The sequence below is a fragment of the Diabrotica virgifera genome, chromosome 7 (assembly GCF_917563875.1).
Source record: "Diabrotica virgifera virgifera chromosome 7, PGI_DIABVI_V3a".
In the NCBI taxonomy this organism is placed as follows: Eukaryota; Metazoa; Arthropoda; class Insecta; order Coleoptera; family Chrysomelidae; genus Diabrotica; species Diabrotica virgifera.
This window is the reverse complement of record NC_065449.1, coordinates 109,015,297-109,037,964: the sequence shown is the minus strand read 5'-3', so window position 1 is coordinate 109,037,964 and position 22,668 is coordinate 109,015,297. Positions and strand designations below refer to the sequence as shown.

The 22,668-nt window shown below is 32.7% G+C and overlaps 1 protein-coding gene across 1 annotated transcript in view; it reads left to right on the top strand.

The window, feature by feature from the left end:
- Window positions 1–22,303, top strand: part of LOC126887901 (protein takeout-like) — a 34,338-nt gene extending 12,035 nt beyond the window's left edge. Inside the window, exons 3-4 of the mRNA XM_050655796.1 lie at window positions 8,054–8,270; window positions 21,944–22,303. Of these exons, the coding sequence (XP_050511753.1) occupies window positions 8,054–8,270; window positions 21,944–22,248 (522 nt within the window). The 3' untranslated portion in view covers window positions 22,249–22,303. The remainder of the gene's footprint in view (window positions 1–8,053; window positions 8,271–21,943) is intronic.
- Window positions 22,304–22,668: the final 365 nt, after the last annotated feature.

Genomic DNA, 22,668 nt, shown 5'->3' with positions numbered 1-22,668 from the left:
AGAGATCAAGTAGCAGTCTCAGTGATATTTCCAGTTTTGATATTAATTTGCCCACAAAACTTGAAACTGAATTGACGGAGAAGGTAAAAAATTGGAGTATTAAGTAAATGCTTTAAAGAAGAAGTGCCGTCAGAAGAACAGTCAACGTTGTAGAAGAACGACAAAGACAGAAAATCGGCAACCAAATTCATGATACAGGTACTGTTAGAAAATAAAAGCAAATACGTGCACACTTTTGTTAATATGCAGTTTTCACAATGGAGTCACAATGAAAAGGATTTAGCTCTGGCCATTTATTATAAGTCTCCTAGTTGTTAAAATTTTTTAATTAGATCTCTTAACTTTATATTACCTTTAGTAAAAACAATTCAAACTTGGTTGCGTGTCATAAAATTAAGAACTGGTTTAAACACTTCCTTAATTGACAAGTTGAAGAAAAAAGCAGAGACAATGGATGAGTGGGAAAAATTTGTGTGTTAATGTTTGATGAAATTTCTTTGAAAAAACAATTGGAGTACAATAAATTAGATTACATTATAGAACGGTTTCAAGATTTAGGTGCTTTAGGAAGAACAAACAAACTTGCCAACACAGGTCTGGTTTTCATGATGCGCGGCTTGCTACATAAGGCTACGCGGCTTGCTACAGGTGGTCCAATACATAGCGACAACTTAAAAAACATTGTAGTTGAAGTTGTTTCAAACTTACAAAATATTGGGTATATACCAAAAGTGTTGTGTGATCAAACAGTTGGAGTACAATAAATTAGATGACATTATAGAAGGGTATCAAGATTTAGGTGCTTTAGGAAGAACAAACAAACTTACCAACACAAGTCTGGTTTTCATGATGCGCGGCTTGCTACATAAGGTTACGCGGCTTGCTACAGGTGGTCCATTACATAGCGACAACTTAAAAAACATTGTAGTTGAAGTTGTTTCAAAATTACAAAATATTGGGTATATACCAAAAGTGTTGTGTGATCAAGCATCTAATAATAGAGCTTTATTTGAGCTGTTAGGCGCATGTAAGGATCAGCCTGCAATATAAATAGGAAATCAGAGGATTTTCACTGTGTTCGATACACCCCACTTATTAAAAAGTCTAAGAAATAATTTTCTTAACAAAAAGTTGACGTTTTTGCCGATTCTAAACAAATATCGTGGCAAGATATTGAATACACATACAACATCGATAGAACCAGTGTGAGAGCACGACGCATGGTGAAAATAACAAACGTTCATATAAACCCTAAAAATTTTCAAAAAATGCGTGTAAAATTAGCAGCACAAATTTTTTCCAACTCAATTGCCTCAGCAATATCTGTAGGGCAGTTACACACCAAAACGGCTTCTCTTACTGCCGAATTTTTGAAAATTATAAATAATATTTTTGATGGTCCTAACAGCAAATATTGTAGTGATAGTAATCCAAACAGAAAGCCAATGTCAACTTTAAGCAAGTTAACTGAAAACTTAAAAGCAGGTTTAGAATATTTTTAAAAAAATTAAAGTTTTTGAAAATCAAAAAGAGAGAAATAATATTCACTGTCTACACGGCTTTCAGTGGACCATTTTGTCAGTTTTATGTTTGTGGGAGGAACTTCAAAAATATAATGTGTCTTATCTTTTAACATCTTTTCTGAACCAAAATCCTCTAGAAAATTTTTTCTCTATTGTGCGCAATAGAGTTAGTCTAGTGCGTTCATAAAAATAACATGTGTTTTTACTTACTAACAGGCGGTAGCTGGTTTGTCTTTAGTTTCATGCGTGGAAGATAATGATGCTAGATCAAAAGTATGTGTTTTATCTCGTCAGGTATTAATGACGCACGGGTAAATAATCGTGGACTCAACTGTATGCTAAACTACACTATTAGCTTTAGTTTATATAGGGTGAGGCAGATAACTCGCCTATTAGAAATATCTCGAGAACTAAAGGCAACAGAATCATGAAAATTGTAATAAAGGGGTTTTGGGGGATGATCTATTAAATGAAAATACTTTCATCTCTTTGCAACTTCCGGTTATACCGGAAGTTGCTTATAACTTGGTTTTTTTAAATGGGACACTCTGTATATTTTTACATTTTTGGATTCTCCTCAACATCTTCTTTCTTAAAATATGAGATTTTGTAATATTATGCAGGATATTTTAAAAGATATTTACGTTTTTTATTAATTTCGTAGCAACATTCACACCCTGTAGAATTGTAATAGTTTGACATTAAAAACTTTGCTTACGTTCAAGTGATTTTTAATATAGCCTATTATTGTTAAGAATCATTAGTATAGCTAATTTTGAAATTTTAGTATACACGGTTGGTCGAAACTCAAAATTAATATTTTCTGAGTTTTCTTAAATATAATACCCTGTATTTTAGTATTGTAATGAAATGTTATTTCATAGTACTTTTTTATTTTATAAGTATTCCCTATAACTAACTGCTTTAATTTGTGAGTTATTGGTGATTCAAGCTAAACATTAATTGCAACAAAAAATACGTAAAATTTTATTAGGTTGGCCGTGAAAATATTCTATCACAAATAATTTTTCAGAAATAAATACATATTAATCCAGACTGATCCTTAAAATTACCAATAATGGTTTAGCTATCAAAATACCTACGTAGTTAAGATTGTTGGTGCGACTAACAATTAAGCACAAATTAAAGCAGTTAGGTATAGGGAATGCTTAAGAAATAAATAAGTACCGTAAAAGATCATTTCATTACAATACTAAAATACAGGGTGTTCTATTTAAGAAAACTCAGAAAATACTCACTCTGAGTTTCGACCAACCCTGTATACTAAAATTAAAAATTTAGCTATACTAATGATTCTTAACAATAGTAGACTATATCAAGAATCAGTTGAACGTAAGCAGAGTTTTTAATGTCAAACTATTACAATTCTACAGGGTGTGAATATTGCTACGAAATTAATAAAAAAACGTAAATATCTTTTAAAATACCCTGTATAATATTACAAAATCTCATATTTTAAGAAAGAAGATGTTGAGGAGAATCCAAAAATGTAAAAATATACAGGGTGTCCCATTTAAAAAACGAAGTTATAACCGGAAGTTGCAAAGAGATGGAAATATTTTCACTTAATAGATCATCCTTCAAAACCCCTGTATTCCGATTTTCATGATTCTGTTACTTTTAGTTCTCGAGATATTTCTAATAGCCCAGTTATCTGCCTCACCCTGTATATACAGTAGATATTAACAAGTATTTTATAATATCAGGAAAACAATATCAGTATGTCTTAAAACCTTGGAATCATATGGAAAACTTATTTATTCAGTTTAGGGAAAAATGTATTATTGATAAAAACTTGCATGTCCTAAAACTCAAAATGAAAAAATCAGATGTCAAATATTATGAGTCCTATACCAAGTTTGTTAAAAAATATTAATTCTTCTCAAGAGTAATATACCTTCATTTTTAAAGCACTTTCATATAAATATGAACGTGGTGTTTAATTGTTCTCGACTTTTAATAATAAAATGTTTCAATATTGTGAATAATAAAAGTGCTTCTTGAGAACAAGAAATAATAAATATATTTTTTCCTAAAATTTTAATTTTACAATCTTAGTTTGAAAAGAATATATACTTATTTACTTTGTTTTGAAATATGATCTAATTAGTGATGTTTTAAACTTTCTAATCCTGTCCGTTTATCAGCTTTTACCTATTGTTCCTAGGCAGATGACCCTCAACTATTTATATGTTGGAAATTCCCTGTCATTTTATCAAGATATATGTATACCAAATTTCATGCCAATCCAATGGATTCTTTAAAATGCGGAGGTTTTGCAATATTTTACCTGGAGTGAATGGGTTAGATCTGGAAAGAAATTCTGTATATCAACTTCAAATAGTTTATTTCGCATTAGTTCTGAAAATATCAGTCTTCTACAAATTGCAAAAAATAATTTACATGTAAATTATCAGTGTTAATTTTATTACAGTCGGAAAAATGAAAGAATACCCATGAACGAACATATAAAACACGCTGTGTTTTCCTGTCACCGTGTCACAAAGAAAATTGCCCAGCGCAAGTACATGTAATAATAATTATTACATGTACTTGCGCTGGCCAATTTTTTGTGTGACACGGTGACTAGAAAATACAGCGTGTTTTATATGTTCGTTCATGGGTATTCTTTCATTTTTCCTACTGTATGTATTTTCTATTTTGTTGTTTTTTTGTGGTGTATTAATAATTAAATAATTTTTAAGAAACCTCTTCACTATTTTTATTAATCAATTTTTAGCGTTTTATCTGAAGTAAAATCGGAATTCCAAAATAGGGATTACAATCGCGTTAAAATTATTTGTGAAAATGCTGAATACTACCCTTATATCGTTGTCTATTACGCCAGCCAAGCAACTCAAATTTATTTTTCAATCTTGGTAAAAATTTCAATAAATGACAACACCGTCCAGCCAGTTAGTACTTAGACTTGAGGGGCAAAGAGGTGTAAGTGGGCGGAGTTGAACACTGAATTCGGTTTTACCTTAAGGTGAGGTATCTATGTAGTTATTAATCAATGTTATAACTTAAATCTTGTTTTCTATTTCTTATGTTTTTATTTATTTACATTGAATATTAATCTGTTTTGTTGTATAATTCCCTTCGCAATAATTATGTGATATATTTGTCTTAAAATGAAATTAAAATTTTTTTGTAATTGGGCAACACTGTCAACTTAGATTTCTGATGTAGATAATGAAGTGCAACGGTACCTATATTGTACGGACTGTATTATTAATTAGGTTAAGCATATTACCTGTGTGACATAAGCTATTGGAACAGCACAGTCTCTCAAAGGCACAGATGAAAGTGAAGTTCTGTCAATATCTTTTTCTAAAAAATGTTGTGAACATACTCCTCTACTAACAAATATGATCTATACTTCACGCCTTCTTCGCAGGTTCTTCTGGAAAGCTAAAAATACAAATTTATGCATTACTAAGCATTATTAACGAATTTGTTTTAAATAAAAAATACGATTAATGAACTCAAAAATATTATAAAACAGCTTAGAAATCGTTTATTAGTATAGTCGGTTCGCTAAACTCAGACACACCTGGCTAATGATTTTAGTAGGTAATTTTTTTGTTTTTGGCCAATTTTGCCAAAATTGGCAAAATAAGGCTTTTCATCAATTGTCATTTGTTTCGAGCTTCTGTTATATGTTGTATAATCTGTGTATAATATTAATATACACGGATTATACGACATATGATGGAAGCTCAAAACAAATGACTGAATGAAAAGCCCTATTACCTATTTAGTAATTAATTATTTAGTATTAACTATTTAGTCATTATTTTTTTTGGTAAAATTGGCAAAATTATTTACTAAAATCACTAGCCAGTTATGTCTGAGACTCAGTGGTACTGAGACTCTGAGTTTAGCGAACTGACAATATCTTTATATTCTGTGTATTCATTATAGTTGGTACTATTATAGTGTGTGGTCTATTGTCATGTTTATAAACGCATAATCTCTATTTATTATTTTAGTTAGGAATAAGCGAAGTTTGTGGCTTATTCGCAATTAAAATAGTAATAGTATGGTATAGTTAGACCCAAACCCAGACATCCAAAGTGAAAGTTATCCTCCAACACCAAATTGTTCTATATGGTCCACATAATGTTCAGAAAAAAGTCACACCATTTTGAGCGTCGGGTTTGGGGGGCAGAGGGGGGAGAAATCTGCAAATTCGTAGTTTTTTAGGTTTTTCGTCAATATTTCTAAAACTACGCGGTTTAGCATGAACAACCTTCTACAAATAATTGTTCTACATTAAATTTGAAATAAAAAAGGCCCTATGCATAACCCTTCTAAAATGAACGGTTCCAAAGTTACGGAGGTAGTACAGTATAATTGGTCCAAAAAAGGCCTAACCCAGACATCCAAAGTAAAAGTTTTCCTTCAAACCCAAATTGTTCTATGTGGCCCACATATTGTTCAGTAAAAAGTTACACCATTTTGAGCGTCCGGTTTGGGGGGGAGATGGGAGAGAAGTCGGTAAACTAGTAGTTTTTTTTTTAAGTTTTTCGTCAATATTTCTAAAACTATGCTTTAGCGTAAGGAATGTTCTATAGAAAAATGTTTTACATAAAATTTAAAACAAAAAAAGGTTCTATACATAATTGTTATAAAATCAACGGTTCCAGAGTTACGGTGGGTGAAAATGGAGGTTTTCGATACTTTTTATATTTACCGATTTCTCCCCCTCTCCCCCAAACCCGACGCTCAAAATGGTGTGACTTTTGTCTGAACATTATGTGGACCATATGGAACAATTTGGTGTTGGAGTATAACTTTCACTTTGGATGTCTGGGTTTTTGGTATAGTTATATCATAAATATTGCCCAAAAAATATAAAAAGTATTGAAAACTACGACTTTTCACCCTCCGTAACTCTGGAACCGTTGATTTTATAACAATTATGTATAGAACATTTTTTGTTTTAAATTTCATGTAAAACATTTTTGTATATTATAACATTGTTTACGCTAAAGAATAGTTTTAAAAATATTGACGAAAACGTAAAAAAACTACTAATTTACCGGCTTTTCTCCCATCTCCCTCCCAAACCGGACGCTCAAAATGGTGTAACTTTTTACTGAACAATATGTGGACCATATAGAACATTTTGGTGTTGGAGGAAAACTTTTACTTTGGATGATTGGGTTAGGCCTTTTTTTTGACCAGTTATACTATACTACCTCCTTAACTTTGGAACCATTCATTTAAAAAGATTATGCATAGGGCCTTTTTTATTTCAAATTTAATGTAGAACCATTTTGTATAGAGGGTTGTTCATGCTAAACCGCATAGTTTTAGAAATATTGGCGAAAAACTTAAAAAACTACGAATTTACCGATTTCTCCCCCCTCTCCTCCCCAAACCCGACGCTCAAAATGGTGTGACTTTTTTCTGGACATGTGTGGACCATATGGAACAATTTGGTGTTGAAGGATAACTTTCACTTTGGATGTCTGGGTTATGCCATCTTTTGGATCAACTATACTATACTATAAATGGATATGACCAATTATTAACTTATAAAATAATAATTCTTCTGATTTATGCATTTTATTCACTTTTTTATATCTACGTCACTTAAAAGATTTTTTATAAATAGTTTTAGGGTATGAGTATTAATTTATTTTTTGAAATAGAGGTTATTCCTATGTTTACATATTTGCATACTAACCTAGTTTGAAACGTTATTCCTGCAGAATACATTGCTTCTCAACTTCGTTGAGAACAGGACACCATTTTATGCAGTATGCACTACACAATAATACACAAGCACAAATACAATAATACAAAACGTACAAAAACAAAACAAACACACACAACAAACATACACGTTTCTTTTACCAAAATGAAAACCTCACGCACGGCAAGATGGCCGAAGGGCCGAAGTGGTGAGGTCGTTCTCGTTGGTCGTTTTTAGTCACGTGATGCCCTCTCTAAGCGCCATTCACAAATTCTGACAAATACACGCGCGGCGAAATTGAAAATGAACGCAATTATAAATAATTATAAATTCCTCTCTTCGTTTTTGCACAAGTTTCTGTTACAAGTAATGTTATGTCTGTTACAAGTATTTATTATTTGGCTGCTAAAAATATAGGAACGTTGGTAGTATGTTCACAGAATGTCCTATGGTAACATTCCAGGAATAATTTAATTAGATGTTCACCGAATGTTCCCTGAATGGACAGGACATTCAAATATTGATAGAACTTTGGTAGTACATTCCTGAAATGTTTTGTGTTGTTAGGGTTACTAATAACTCTGTAAAGGGTCGATAATCTTGACCGACCTTACCTGAATGCTGGCGTAGACTGACAGTGATCTGCCCGAACTATGTGTGTTGATGGGTTGCCCCTTGACTTGATGGCGATTTGACTGTGATCTGACCGTACTGTGACTGTTGGTCTGACTCAACCTTAAAACTTTACCTTCCAGATAAAATAGTCATCATTAGCGTCTTTTATATACGTTTTAATTTTAAGGTAAGCTTCGGAAAAACCCTTAGAACAAAAATATCCAATATAAAAATATGGGGATTAGCTGAAATGATAATTGATAATCTGATATTCGATTTAGATAACGTATTGCTCGATATAAACATGACAATACCAGACATGCGTACAAAATTTGAATACAACGTTGAAGGCAAGGTTTTACTTCTAAACTTGGATTCCACGGGACCTGGACAAATAAATATAAGTAAGTTTTATGATAAATTTATGTTGTGTACCAATGAGTTTACTGTTTACTCCCGAGATTTACCAGTTATATAGTTTTGCGTATATTTTCTTTGATTACCATATAAGCAACTGTATTTACCTCTATCCTGATATCTTCCTCTGCTTAGCTTCAGACATGAGTTCTTTAATAATACGCTTGGTGTCCGTTTCTTTGGAACAACTTTTGACTTTAGTATTTGAAAAGACAGAATGCCTTCTCAAATCATTCCGTCATGTTTTTTAAGACATAAAAAAATCACTATTTTCTCAACTCTCTTCTGAGACATCTCTTTTTATTTTGGTTTCGCTTTTCATTTGTTCCCACAAGTTGGAAAGCAATGCTGTCAGATAAGTCAGTGTGCCCTATACATTGTATCTCCTGGACACACTTGTGTTATATTTTAGAATTTAAGAATCCAGTAACAGTAAAACAAACTTACTCTATGACCAAGATCATGTCTAATCAAAAAATTTACAGTAGGGGCATAGCTGCAGCCCTACATATGGTTCGCAGTTGATATATATTTATATTAGTCTAAGATCCGAATCTAGATCAATCTTCACCCATCTGTTTACCGAATAAAATTTTTTTCATCAAATTTCATACATAGGCAAATATTGTATTGCCTATTAAAATGTGTTCATAGCACAGCTATCCTTAATACCCCAGTAACTGACTATTTTGGAGTGTAATTTTCTTGGTCACGACGGATTTGCTTCAAAATTTAAATGTAGGTTCCTATTATCCTCTACTTGGGTTATTATCGTGTCTGTTGACCTAGTAAAAGCAGAGATGTAGCTCATGAAAGTAGGTTCTATAGCCCATGAGGTATAGTATTTACTTATTTAAACAATACTCCAGTCCAGTATTATACAATATTATACAGTATTATACAGTATTATACATAATACGCGTTATGATTGTTAGTTGGATGGTTCGGTTAGTTTTGATGTTATGATATGATTAAAATAACCATACTGTAGATTTTTTAAGGGCAAAAAGATCATTTAAATTAATTTTTAACCCTTACTTTTGAAAGGGTTGTAGTAGTTGAAAGGACTTAAACCAGTCACTAATCACGAGTGTGTGCAAACTTTGAGCAGCCATATCTTAACCAATTTTTGTATTACCGAAAAATAAAAAAATTCAAAATATTTCAAAGGCAAAACCTATATTTTTTTACTCTTCGAGAGATTTTTGAGTCACTAGTAAACTAGTTTTTTCAAAAATAAATACTTTCAAACTTACAGGTCATCTAAACAATACATCTATAAAACGGTAACGATTTAAAGATATAATAATAATGTACCGATTAATCTAACGACCAATGACGTAATGGTCAAGTCCTGCTGACCACAGGCAGACAAGGAGTTTATCGTGTTCTACTCGGTCGAAGGCCTCCTCGAGGTCGATAAAATAAACGTAATCGTTCTTTTGGAACTCACAATTTTATGTGCATACAAAATAATGACTCCCTAGTTTATAGACCGTTTCGTCCGAAATACAAATTGCTTATTACCCATATTACTTTTGCACAGAAGAAAACTCGATTTTCTATCATTCGTAAAAGTTATTTAACCGTCTTTTGTCCAAGAGAAGAAATCCTCAACCCATGACAATTTCCTTTTATCATTTTATTTTTTTAGGGCCCAATTGAGCAAAAATCATATTTAATCCCACAATTGCTGCCCAATTTGTGCTGGAAGATATATTTTATAAAAGTATATTGCAAATAAACCAGAAAGGAATAGTGCCTAAATCTTATAAATAATTAAACTTAAATAGCATAATAATAAGTCACTTTAATTGGTTCAAAAAAAATACTAGAATAGTAACAGTAGGTAAACAGAATATACCGCCTGTGCTGATGACTTGAAAAACGTGCACACTCACAGAACAAGAAACTAAATCAAAATAACTTATTGTTTATTATATTTTTATTTCAATTATTCTAATTGTTTAAAAAGTAGTAAACTTTTTATCCAGGGCTTTTCGTTGTTTTCCTCGTAATACGAGAGATGTCGCTAGATTGCGTCCCAAAAGGTGGAATCATTGTATCGCGATGGTTTCCCTTAACCTTCCGATGACCAACCTTTTTTTGTTACACGGATGACCATGACCAAGGGGGGAAAATGACCCCAGGTCAAAAATGTCAAAAATTACAATTAACAAAAAAATAAAGTTTTTTTTTATTTTTAATTTTTTTTGGCATGGACTTTATGTCATTCAGCCAGTCACAATATGAGTATTAGTGTCATGTATATGTTTGTGTATGTATGTGTGTATGTTGAGTAAGTGTCTTGTTACTTTGCAAAGTCGACGTCATTAGCGTAAAACTACTTGTAACTACACATAATAGACGCTATTTTACTAAACATCAGCTTCAGAATATATTTTTTTTTCGTAAAATATAGGGAATTTTTTTATTTCAAGATATGAGGATATCTAGAATGATATTAAGTCAAATAAAAAAATAATGAGGTAAAAATTAAAAATACTTTTGAATTTATTAAAGAAAAACATACGCTGGGGTCACAATTTCCCCCGCTTGGTCATCCGAAGGTTAAATAGGCAGAGTGTTTATATTCCTTTTAGAGTTGTGACTGCATAGCTTCACTGAGGAGGCAGGAGGATGCTGAAATAGGTATATGGAGATGGTGGTCCAACTCTGAATCGAATGTAAACAAAAACTGCCTTTATCTTTTCCATTTTTACTCAGTTCTGAGTATTTAGAAACTGTCTTTTGGTCCTTTTCCTAGACGAAGAGAAGGTAAATGCGTGGCCTAAGTGTCCTCTATTTGCTTTTTCCTATTTTCGTCGTCTCTGTGATTATACAGGGTGATTCGTTAAGAATGTCCAATCTTTGAGATGCAGATTCTAGACCTCAAAATATTAAGATTTAATTCAAATCATTTAAATAAAATGTGGCTCGTTACTGAGTTACAGGGTGTTTTATTTAAAAATTTAATAACTATTTTTACCCAGGCCTTAAAACTATTTGACATATTCTTGTCATACTTGGCATAAAATATAGGTACTCTACATCCTACTAAATTACGATAAATAAACTTTTCTGGCTACTACCAGAGGCGTACGACAGGGGAAAGTGAATGGTTGACCCTTCCCAAATTCTACGCCACTGGCGAAATTGCTATTTTAGCACAATATTTCGATTTTCCAATACTTTCTATGTAAGTAATATACTCTTCATTCGTAATATTAAAGTCATTAGTTTTCGAGATATTTGAAGTTGAAAATGAAACGGCATAGCTCTTTTGATTAATGTATTGTGCTCCTTCATTTTTAACTTTAAATATCCCGAAAACTAATGATTTTATCGGTACGGATGAAGAGTAGATTATTTGCATAGAAAGTATTGGAGAATCGAAAAATTCCAATAAAATAGTAATTCCGCCAGTGGCGTAGAATGTGGGAAGGTTCAACCATTCACTTTACCCTGTCGTACGCCTCTGGTACTAGCCAGAAAGTTTTATTTAACATATTTTAGTAGAAAAAAATATTTTAGTAGGTTGTACAGTATCTACACTATCTGCTAAGTATGATAAGGATATGTAAAATACTTTCAAAATACTGGATACAAATAATTAATATTTTTGTAATAGGGATATTTGATTTAAAAATTTAAAAATTATTAGTACCCAGTACTTTAAAAGTATTTGAAATTGCCGTATCACACTTGCCAAAAATTGTAGGTACTGCACACCTTACTAATTTATGTTAAATAAACGTTTCTGGCTATTACCAGAGGCGTACAGGGGAAAATGAATGGTTGAACCTTCCCAAATTCTACGCCACTGATGGAATTGCCATTTCAGCATAATTTTTAGATTCTCCAATACTTTCTATGCAAATAATATACTCTTCATTCGTATCGATAAATCATTAGTTTTCGAGATATTTGAAGTTAAATTTGAAGGAACACAATACATTAATCAAAATAACTGTAAAGTTTCATTTTCAACTTCAAATATCTCGAAAATTAATGACCTTAACGTTACGAATAAAGAGTATATTATTTACATAGAAAGTATTGGAAAATCGAAATATTGTGCTAAAATAGCAATTTCGCCAGTGGCGTAGAATTTGGGAAGGGTAAACCAGGCACTGTCCCCTGTCGTACGCCCCTGGTAGTAGCCAGAAACGTTTGTTTATCATAATTTAGTAGGGTGTACGGCAACTACACTTTCTGCAAAGTATGACAAGGATATGTCAAATAGTTTCAAAGTACTGGGTAAAAATATTTACTACATTTTTAAATAGAACACCCTGTAACTCAGTAACGAGGCACATTTTGTATAAGTGATTTGGGTTAAATCTTAATATTTTGAGGTCTCGAATCTACAACGCAGAGATTGGACATTCTTAATGAATTACCCTATATATTGTAAAATCCGGAGATACGGGATGCAGACAGGACAGAAAGCAATTTATTAACGAAGAGTCTTGGATTTAAAATATTGTTTATTATATTTTTATTTCAATTATTCTAATTGTTTAAAAAGTAGTAAACTTTGTATCTAGTGCTTTTCGTTGTTTTCCTCGTAACACGAGATATGTCGCTAGATTGCGTCTCAAAAGGTGGAATCATTGTATCGCGATGGTTTCCTTTAAATAGGCACATTGTTAATATTCTTTTTAGAGTTGTGCCTGCATAGCTTCACTGAGGAGGATGTTGAAATAGCTATATGGAGATGGTGGTCCAACTCTGTAAATGTAAACAAAAACTGCCTTTATCTTTTCCATTTTTACTCAGTTCTGAGTATTTAGAAACTGTCTTTCGGTCCTTTTTCTAGACGAAGAGAAGGTAAATGCGTGGCCTAAGTGTCCTCTATTTGCTTTCTCCTATTTCGTCGTCTCTATGTGATTATATTTTGTAAAATCCGGAGATACGGGATGCAGCCAGAAAGCAGTTTATTAACGAAGAATCTTGGATTTAAAATATTGTTTATTATATTTTTATTTCAATTATTCTAATTGTTTAAAAAGTAGTAAACTTTGTTTCTAGGGCTTTTCGTTGTTTTTCTCGTAATACGAGAGATGTCGCTAGATTGCCTCTCAAAAGGTGGAATCATTGTATCGCGATGGTTTCCCTTAAATAGGCAGATTGTTTATGTTCCTTTCAGAGTTGTGACTGCATAGCTTCACTAAGGAGGCATAAGGATGCTGAAATAGCTATATGGAGATTGTGGTCCAACTCTGAATCGAATGTAAACAAAAACTGCCTTTATCTTTTCCGAAATAACTTTTTTTTTTTTTTTATTTAATGTTGTAATATTTGCAATCTGTCCTCAACTGAGAACAATAGGTAAATTATTTGACAAACATTGAAAATTTTGACCTGTAGAGGGAGATCCAGTGATCACCCTCTTTACATAAATTAAATTAAAACAAATTAAAATAAGTTTAGTTATCACAGATTATTCGAATCTTCTTGCTAGATCCACTACTTTGAATCTCTTCAGGCGTCGTACATCATTGTGGTCATCAGTAAGGTTGCTGGCTAACTCATTTGGATGAGATTCTAGTCTCTTGGAATATTTTTTGTAATATTCCGTTATTACTGTTTTTATGGATGGCACATTGAGGTCTTGCTCTATCACATAGTTTGGCACGTACCAAGGGGCATTCAGCATTGTTCTAAGGACTTTGTTCTGGAATCTCTGCAATATTTCTAGGTTAGTTTGACTGGCTGTCCCCCAAAGTTGGATACCATAGGTCCACACTGGTTTTAATATAGTTTTATATATCAGCAGTTTGTTTTCAAGTGATAGTTGAGATTTACGACCGATGATCCAGTACATTTCTCGAAATTTTATTCCTAGTTGTTTTCTTTTTGTAAAAATGTGTTTTTGCCAAGTTAATCTCCTATCAAGATGGATTCCTAGGTACTTGACAGTATCGGTTTGTGGGAGTTGAGTTTCATTTAGTGTTACAGATAAACATGTGTGTCTTCTCATGGTGAAGGTTACATGGATGGATTTACTCTCATTCGCCTTTATCTTCCATTTTTTAAGCCATATTTGTATATTATTAAGGTCTTTCTGAAGGGTTCTGGATGCTGTATTTGGATCATGGTGAGAGGCTAGTACAGCAGTGTCATCAGCAAAAGTTGCACACGTTGTTTTGTTACTTGTGGGTAGGTCAGCAGTGTAGAGCAAGTACAATATCGGTCCCAAGACACTTCCTTGTGGTACTCCGGCTTTTATTGGTCTTAGGCTTGTGTATTCATTATCCTGCTTGACTAGGAAATGTCGGTTGGAAATATAGCATTTTAGGATTTGATAAAAAGGATGAGGAAGGTTTTTCTTTAGTTTAAAGAGCATACCAGCATGCCATACCTTGTCGAAGGCCTGACCAATGTCCAGGAATGCAGCAGAACAATACCTTTTATTTTCTAGATCACTTCTGATGTGTTTTACCAGTCTATGTACCTGTTCTATCGTTCCGTGTTGTGTTCTGAACCCAAATTGGTGTTGGGGAATTAGTTTCCTTTCTTCTATAACTGGGGATAATTGTTTAAGGAGAAGTTTTTCCAAAATTTTTGATAGAACAGGTAGCAGGCTTATTGGTCTGTATGAAGTCACCTGAGTTTTATTTTTCCCTGGCTTAGGTATGAGAATAATTTGAGCAACTTTCCATTGTTCTGGGTAGTAACCTAGCCTAAATATTGCATTAAATACTTGCGTTATCATTTTCAGACCTTTGCATGTCAATTGCTGCAGTACTTTCCCGTTGATCAGGTCATACCCTGGAGCTTTTTTTGGACTGATTTCATGCTGGATCATATTTCTAACTTCTTTAGTGGTGATTTTTTGTATAGGTAAATCCATCTGGTAGGGCGATTCCAGGAAGTCATTTATTTCTTCCTCTGTGTCACCATCTTCCATGGGATGTGGCTGGAATACATTAGTGAGGTGATTTGCAAATGCTTCGGCTTTTTCCTTATTATTTCTACACCAGTTTCTCTCTTGGTTTCGTATTGGTGGTATTTGTTGTTTCGGGTGTTTGATTTTTCTCGTGGCCTTCCAAAGGGTATATTCACTATCTGCGTTTGCTGATAAACCTGTAAGATACTCTTGTATTTTGTTATTTTTGATATTATGCAATTGTAGTTTAATTTCCTTGGTGATTTTATTTAATTTCGCCTTGTTCTCATGTGTTCTTTTTCTTCGCCACTCTTCCTTTATTTTTCTCTTTCTAGCAATCATTTCCTTTATTACAGTTGGGCAATTCTCTTTCAATTCTGTTTGGTAGCAGTCAGGGGTAGCATACCAAGCAGCTTCTTGTATAGATATCTGAAGATTTTCTACTGCTGCGTAGATGTCACTTTCTGTTTTCAATGGGATGTTTATGTCAATTAGTTCATCTAGTTTAGTCTTGAAAATGCTCCAGTCTGTTTTGTTACTGTATAGTGATGGTTGTTTAGTACTGTTTGTTATTTGTGCATACCATGTCGCGACTACGCTAGAGTGGTCAGAGGGTAGATCGTAACAAGATTCTACTTTTGCCAATTTAACATTAATTCCTTTAACAATATAAAAATCGAGTAGATCAGGTATTTTTGCATTGTCGGTAGGCCAGTAAGTTGGTTCCCTTGTGGTGAGGTAATTTGCATTGGTCGCATTTATAGCTTTAAGAAGTTCTCTGCCTTTTGTGGTAATAATTCTGGATCCCCAGGTAGTATGCTTAGAATTAAAATCTCCTCCTGCTATAAATCTATTTCCTAATGTTTTAAAGAAATTTTCAAACTGTTCCGTTTTGTTATTGTGCTTTGGCGGACAGTATATAGCTGATACTTTAGTGGGCCTAGTTGATCTTCCACAACAATGCTGGTGGCCTGTAGATAGTCGCATTCATGTTTTTGTATTTCGTAGTGCTTTAGTTTATTACTAACTATTATTGCAGTGCCTCCATGTGCTTTTTCATTGGGATGTTGTGTATGATAAGTTGTAAATCGTGGAATATTAATGTGGTTTTTGGATGTAAAATGAGTTTCTGTAATCAGCATTATGTCAATTTTTTGTGTGTTAATAAATAGTTTTAATTCTTCTACATGTTGACTTAAGCCATTGGCGTTCCATAATACTAGCTTTAGTAACTGAGTCATTTCTGGTTGAGAATCATGGTCAGGAGGTTGAGCATAGTGCTCATTTGTTCCGTCAGTTTTTTTAACATGTCTTTCAGTTCTGACATGTCTGTGTGGTTATTAGTTTGATTTGGTATATGTTGTGTAGTAGTTTGGTTGGAGGCTTGCTGGTTAACTGCTTGCGTTGCTTGTGCGTATGTTATTCCAGGTTGCACATAGTTGACTGTTGTAGTTCTATCTTGGTTTGTCCTCGCGTTGTGTCGTCTCAAGTTAGGGAATTTAAGTTTTTGTAATTGTTTGTGAACTTCACACCCTCTATAATTTGCGGGGTGATTTTCACCACAGTTAGCACATTTAACATTACTGTCTCTGGTTTTCCTTGGACATTCTTTAGTGTAATGAGGTTCTGCGCATTTGACACAGCACGGTTGTTTATTGCAGAAGTTTTTTGTGTGGTTGTATTTTTGACATCTACTACATTGCGGAATTATTCTCTTGACATGCGGTGCTTCGAATTCTACTATGGAATGCATTACTTGTTTAATGTTATAGATGTCCTTGTTATTATCTTTTGTTTCTAGATCAATGTAGAACATAGGCAGCGATTTTTTAGTTTGGTTGTGTAGTATATTCCATATATTTATAACATTATGGTTTTTGGTTTTAAGATCTTCTTTTATCTCTTCTAAATTTGTCGTGGGGTGCATGCCTTTAAGAACCACTCGGTAGTGTCTTTCACTTTTAGGTTTATAAGTGTGGAAGTCCGTGTTTTTTGTTTTTAGAGCATTTATTATGGCGGTGTATGCTTTGTCTGATTTTGGTTGAATTTTTATTTGTTCGCTGTTGATAGCTTTAGTGATAAAATCATTTTCTGCTACTTGTTGCAATAGATCGATAAGAGGCTTGCAGATCTGCACGCCTGATACAAATATTGGAGGTGGTTTTGGTTTTGCATCTGTATTTTTAACTGTGTCTTCCAAATTGTCACTTTCATCTATTGAACTTAGTGCTTCAAATTGATTTTGTGTTGTTATAGGTTTACTTAACCAGTACTCACCAAGTTTTGTTTGTCTTTTGTTACTTCTAGGCATTTCTGGACTGCTTCTTAATCTTTTTCCGGTAACCTAATTCCATTGCTGTTCTTCAATACTGGCTGTTTGTTCATTTGTTTGGTTTATTTGTAGTGAATCATTAGGTTGTTGGGAACAAGTGGGAATTTGTATAGGATTTTGGATCATTGGAGCCATGGTTTTTACATTTTGTTCATAATTTGGTTGGGAATAAAAGCCTGTTGAAAAGTTGTTCATGTTACCTGCTCGGTTGATACGCCACTGGAATCATTGCTGACGATAACTCGCTGCTAACAGCTTTCAATGAGCCAATGTTCTTTTACTTATTAACGTTAAAAATTAAAATGTTATTAATAAAATATAAACACTCGTAAAATCCGCAATAACTAATTGCTTTGTTTAAAAACTTTAAATACATTCACGAATTTTTAGACACAATAAAATAATTGTTTTGTTTTGTTGTCGTTTCGAATAACTCATTAGCGAAACCGGGTTTGTTTAATCACAGCTTTTTCGTACATAGACAACCGTTCGCTTTGGCTGCTCATTCCGAAATAACTTAATACACCGTTTAAATGAAACAAAGATAGCCAACTGTATAGAGAAAGAACAGCTGATTTTGACAACCAAGGTTTGAACTATGAAAAAGCCCCCAATATAAAAAAAATCAATTATAAGGTCATGTATCTTGTGAGATACATTGGGCAAAAGTGGGCTACGTGTCGGGCTCATCAAACTGATTAGTTTAAAGTCACTGTATTTGGTGCCTGCTTTTCTTAAGTACTGTGAGCAAAACCAATCATCTAGTCTTTTTCCTTCGTTGTAGAGTTTGTTGTAAAATTAATACGGTTAAGTAGGTGTTGAATATTCAGGGTGATTGATTAGAGAGATAAAGCTCAGTAGATCCGCTATGCTATGGTCATATATAGCAATAAAAGTTAATAAGAGAAATTTTAGCCAACTTTAAGTTTCACATTACAAAATTAGTTAGAATATTACAGGGTGGTTAATCACGTAGTGGGAGACGAAATATATGTTTTTTTAATGGAACATCCAATATTTTATTTCATATTTAAAATCTTTTCATATACAGTAGAACCCCGATTATCCGTGTGCGGAGTATTTGGGCTCCGGATTATCCGTGCTATGATTTTCTATAACTCAAATTGCATTTTTGAGGTTTTATCAAAATAGCATCACCGTAAATCACTCGTACGAAAATCTATACGCCGAGAGGAAGACTCATAATGAAAGATTTATTTTTTCTGTTACCTTCTTATGGTAGGTACATAATATGTATGTATATACGTACATATGTATTATATATCAGAAATAAATGTTTGGATTATCCGTGCTTTTCAATTATCCGTGCTACCGTCCGGTCCCAAGGAGCACGGATAATCGGGGTTCTACTGTACTGTATATAATATTTCATATTCAAACCTCGTTATCACAAAAATAGAAATATTCGTTATGTTATTCGGGGTATTTGCAAAGGTATAATCCATTTTATATGAAAATCGTAGCAAGGTCAACTCACTAAATATAGTTATTTTCCTAACAAGTGCAGAAAGTCATACTTTTCCGCACGCGACTGCAGTTTGCCGAACGACGTGAAGCGGGAGTTCGGCAAGCAGTCGAGTGCGGAAAAGAGACTTTCTGCAAGAGTTAGGAATAATATTTTTTCTATGAGTCTTTGAAAAATGAACAAATCTTAATCAATTAATTTGATTAATATGAAAATACATACACAAATTAATTCTTTGGTAAGGTTGTCAAAACCAAACTTTCAATATAATTAGTTAGCATGACCACGATCTTGGTTTCTATGACGATGATTCAAAATAACTGTTATTGTCTACCGATTTGCCTTTCAAATATTATGTCAAAATAATTTTATTTCATCGAATTGTCGCGTTAATTTCATTAAAACAGGAACACAATAAGATACAATAAAATAATAAATGATGGTTTTGCTTGTTTTCGATTCAGAGGGTTGCACACCCCTAGACAGGCTGTTTCTATCATTTCAGGCGTCATCAGTAGCTTTTGTTAGTGTGCACACCTCTGAATCGAAAAATAGCTCCACCATCATTTTAAAGGGAATCTGAAAAATAATTCAAATTTCCCATTAGACGCGATAGAGCGACATCTCATAACAAATTGAAGAGTCTCAGATGCAGAATCCACCAATTTAATAAAAATTAAAATGGTAAATAGTAATATAAACCTGAGACTTTTCGCGTTGAAAGTTCTTACTGGTACATCCTTTATCTGCGACTTTTTCAATTAATAAGGCAGCAGACGACGAATATAGAAAACGAAAGGAAACGATCACATTCCGCCTTAATTCGTCTAGGAAAAAGACAGCAGAGGAACTTTCAGTACTCAAACCGAGTAAAGGAAGTAAAATATTTTATTTCCTTTACTCGGTTTGAGTACCGAAATTTCCTCTGCTGTGTTTTTCCTAGACGAGTAAAGGCGGAATGTGATCGTTTCCCTTTCGTTTTATATATTCGTCGTCTGTTGTCTTATTAATTGAAAAAGTCGCAGAAAAAGTATGTACCAGTAATAACTTTCAACGCGAAAAGTCTCAGGTTTAAATTACTATTTACCATTTTAATTTTTATTAAATTGGTGGATTCTGCATCTGAGACTCTTCAATTTTTTACAATAAGATACATTTGAAATAAAATAGTAAATAATATGTAAATATTAGTTTATTGCATGTATTATAATTATTTTAAGGCCGTATTAAAATATCTACACGCGTGCGGAATAGTAAAACGCGTGCGGAAAAGTAAAACGCGTGCGGAAAAGTGAAACTTTCTAAACTAAAACGAATGCGCGAAAGTAGACATTTTTGCACGCTCGTAGAAAAAATAAAAATAAGCACATCAACAATTGATTATTGATGCCATATTTTTCTTTATTGTCATAATTTTTAAAAATGATTGATACCGCTAATTTTCTTTATATCGAATACAGGGTGAGCCAAAACTCAAGTACATTATTTTCTCAGTAATTTTAAATAGAAAACCCTATATTTTATATCATTATCGAAAAGTACCATTACTGTACTTTAATTTTTATGTAACATTTCCTATGTCTAAATATATTAGTTTTTGAGATATACTGATTTTTCAGAGAAAATTATTATTTAGGTGTTTAAATATTTCCAAATTTTAAGTAAGCCATGACTAAATTGTCAAAAACCGATAATTTATGATTATTTATTATCAATCCGGTAACCAGTATAACAATTTAGCCAATAAAGAAAGAAAAATAATTTATTGGTAACAAATTTTCCAAAAAAATCACAACCACAACATACAACATTTTTGAAACGATTAAATACTACTTTCGAACATAAATGCAACAAATAAAGAAAGAAAAATAATTTATTAGTAATAAGTTTCACAAAAAAACACACAATCACACATTACAACATTATGTGAAAACAATTAAAAAATTTTTTTGTATGTAAATGTAACAATGTAACAAAGATTTTACAAAACAAGAACATTAACACAAAATACAAGATTTTTTAAAAAATTGAAAGCTACTTTTAATAAAATATCTAAATATTTAATTACATAAGGTGTTCAAAATGACCCCCTAACACGGTCACTGAATGAGTAACTTACACTACGAAGCATTTGTAAATTAGCCCTTCGAAATACAGTTTGTATTATATTTTTATCTCATCCCTTGTTAGTTACTGGAGGTATTTTATGAACTTAATTCTTAACGTAACCCCAAAAAATGAGTAAAGTAAACGCCAGTTTATTAAAATCTGGTGAAAAGGTTGGTCACGCTACTTGGTCTATTGAAAAATGAAAATATCTCGAAAACTAATAAATTTAGATATGGGTAATGTTATATAAAAATTAAAGTACGGTAATAGTACTTTTCAATAGTGATATAAAATACAGGGTGTTCTTGCGTTTTGACGCACCCTGTATTTGATATTAAGAAAATTAGCAATATTAATCCTTTTTGAAAATTTTGATAATAAATAAAAATATGGCATCAACAAACCATTGCTGTTGTGCTTATTTTTATTTATACAGAGGGTTGACCTTATTACGATTTTCACGTAAAATTGGTTATAACTTTGTAAATACCCTGTATAACATAAGAAACCTTTATATTTTTGTGATGAGAAAATTAAGCAGATTTCGAATGTATAATAAAATATAGGGTATTCCTTTTAAAGAAACATAAGTTTGGTCTGCCACTATGTTATCGAACACCCTGTAACATTCTGACTAATTTTGTAATGTAAACCTCAAAGTTGGCTACAATTTTTGTTAGCAGGTTTTATTGTTATTTATTACTGTAGCGGATCTACGGAGCTTCCACCCTGTATTACAGCTATCTTTTATTCTTTTTGTCTTTTTATCGCGATTTTTTTATTTCTGCTATTATAGGTTTTCAGTATACCTTTATAGTAAATACAATTTTTATTTTAGCTAATCTCTTTTCAATAATCACAACCAATGGGACAAAAGAAACAAGACATGGAAAATCATACTATGTTTTTAAAAATATTAACCTAGATGCAAAAGTTGGTAATATGAGCGTCCAACTAGAAAACTTATTTCCTGGTAATCCCGATATTACAGAAAATGCAAACAAGCTATTTAACGATAATCAGCTTGCATTGATTGAGGAATTTGCTCCAATTATTTATAATGTAGTGAAGAACGTATTATTGAATGGACTCAATAATATTTTTACAAAATTTCCCATCGAGGTATTATTTCCCGACGACTAAGTATATTGTAAATATTCTGTAAAAATAAACTATTAAAAATTTCTAAAAAATATAATTTTTCTGAATAAACCTTATAAGTCCAGCTTCAAAAGTCCACTGCTGAACATAAGCCTCCATCTCTTGTGTCCAATCCTGTATATCCTGCGCGCCGCTCTCTTTTAGTTTTTATTTAGCCTTCTTTAATCGTCAGTCTATCTCAGGGGTGGCCAAACTGTGGCTCGCGAGCCACATGTGGCTCTTTGAATTATTCCGATGGGTGAGTGGTCGGAATTTAATTGAAATAAATGTAATAAAACGACCAAGAATTAATGTGTACAAACGAACGGTGATTTTTATTGTTGTAACGAAAATGTTTTTAGGTCTCTCGGAAAGGGTCCAGCCGGTGCGTGTTTACCGTTCGCATGCTGAGTAGTGACTTAA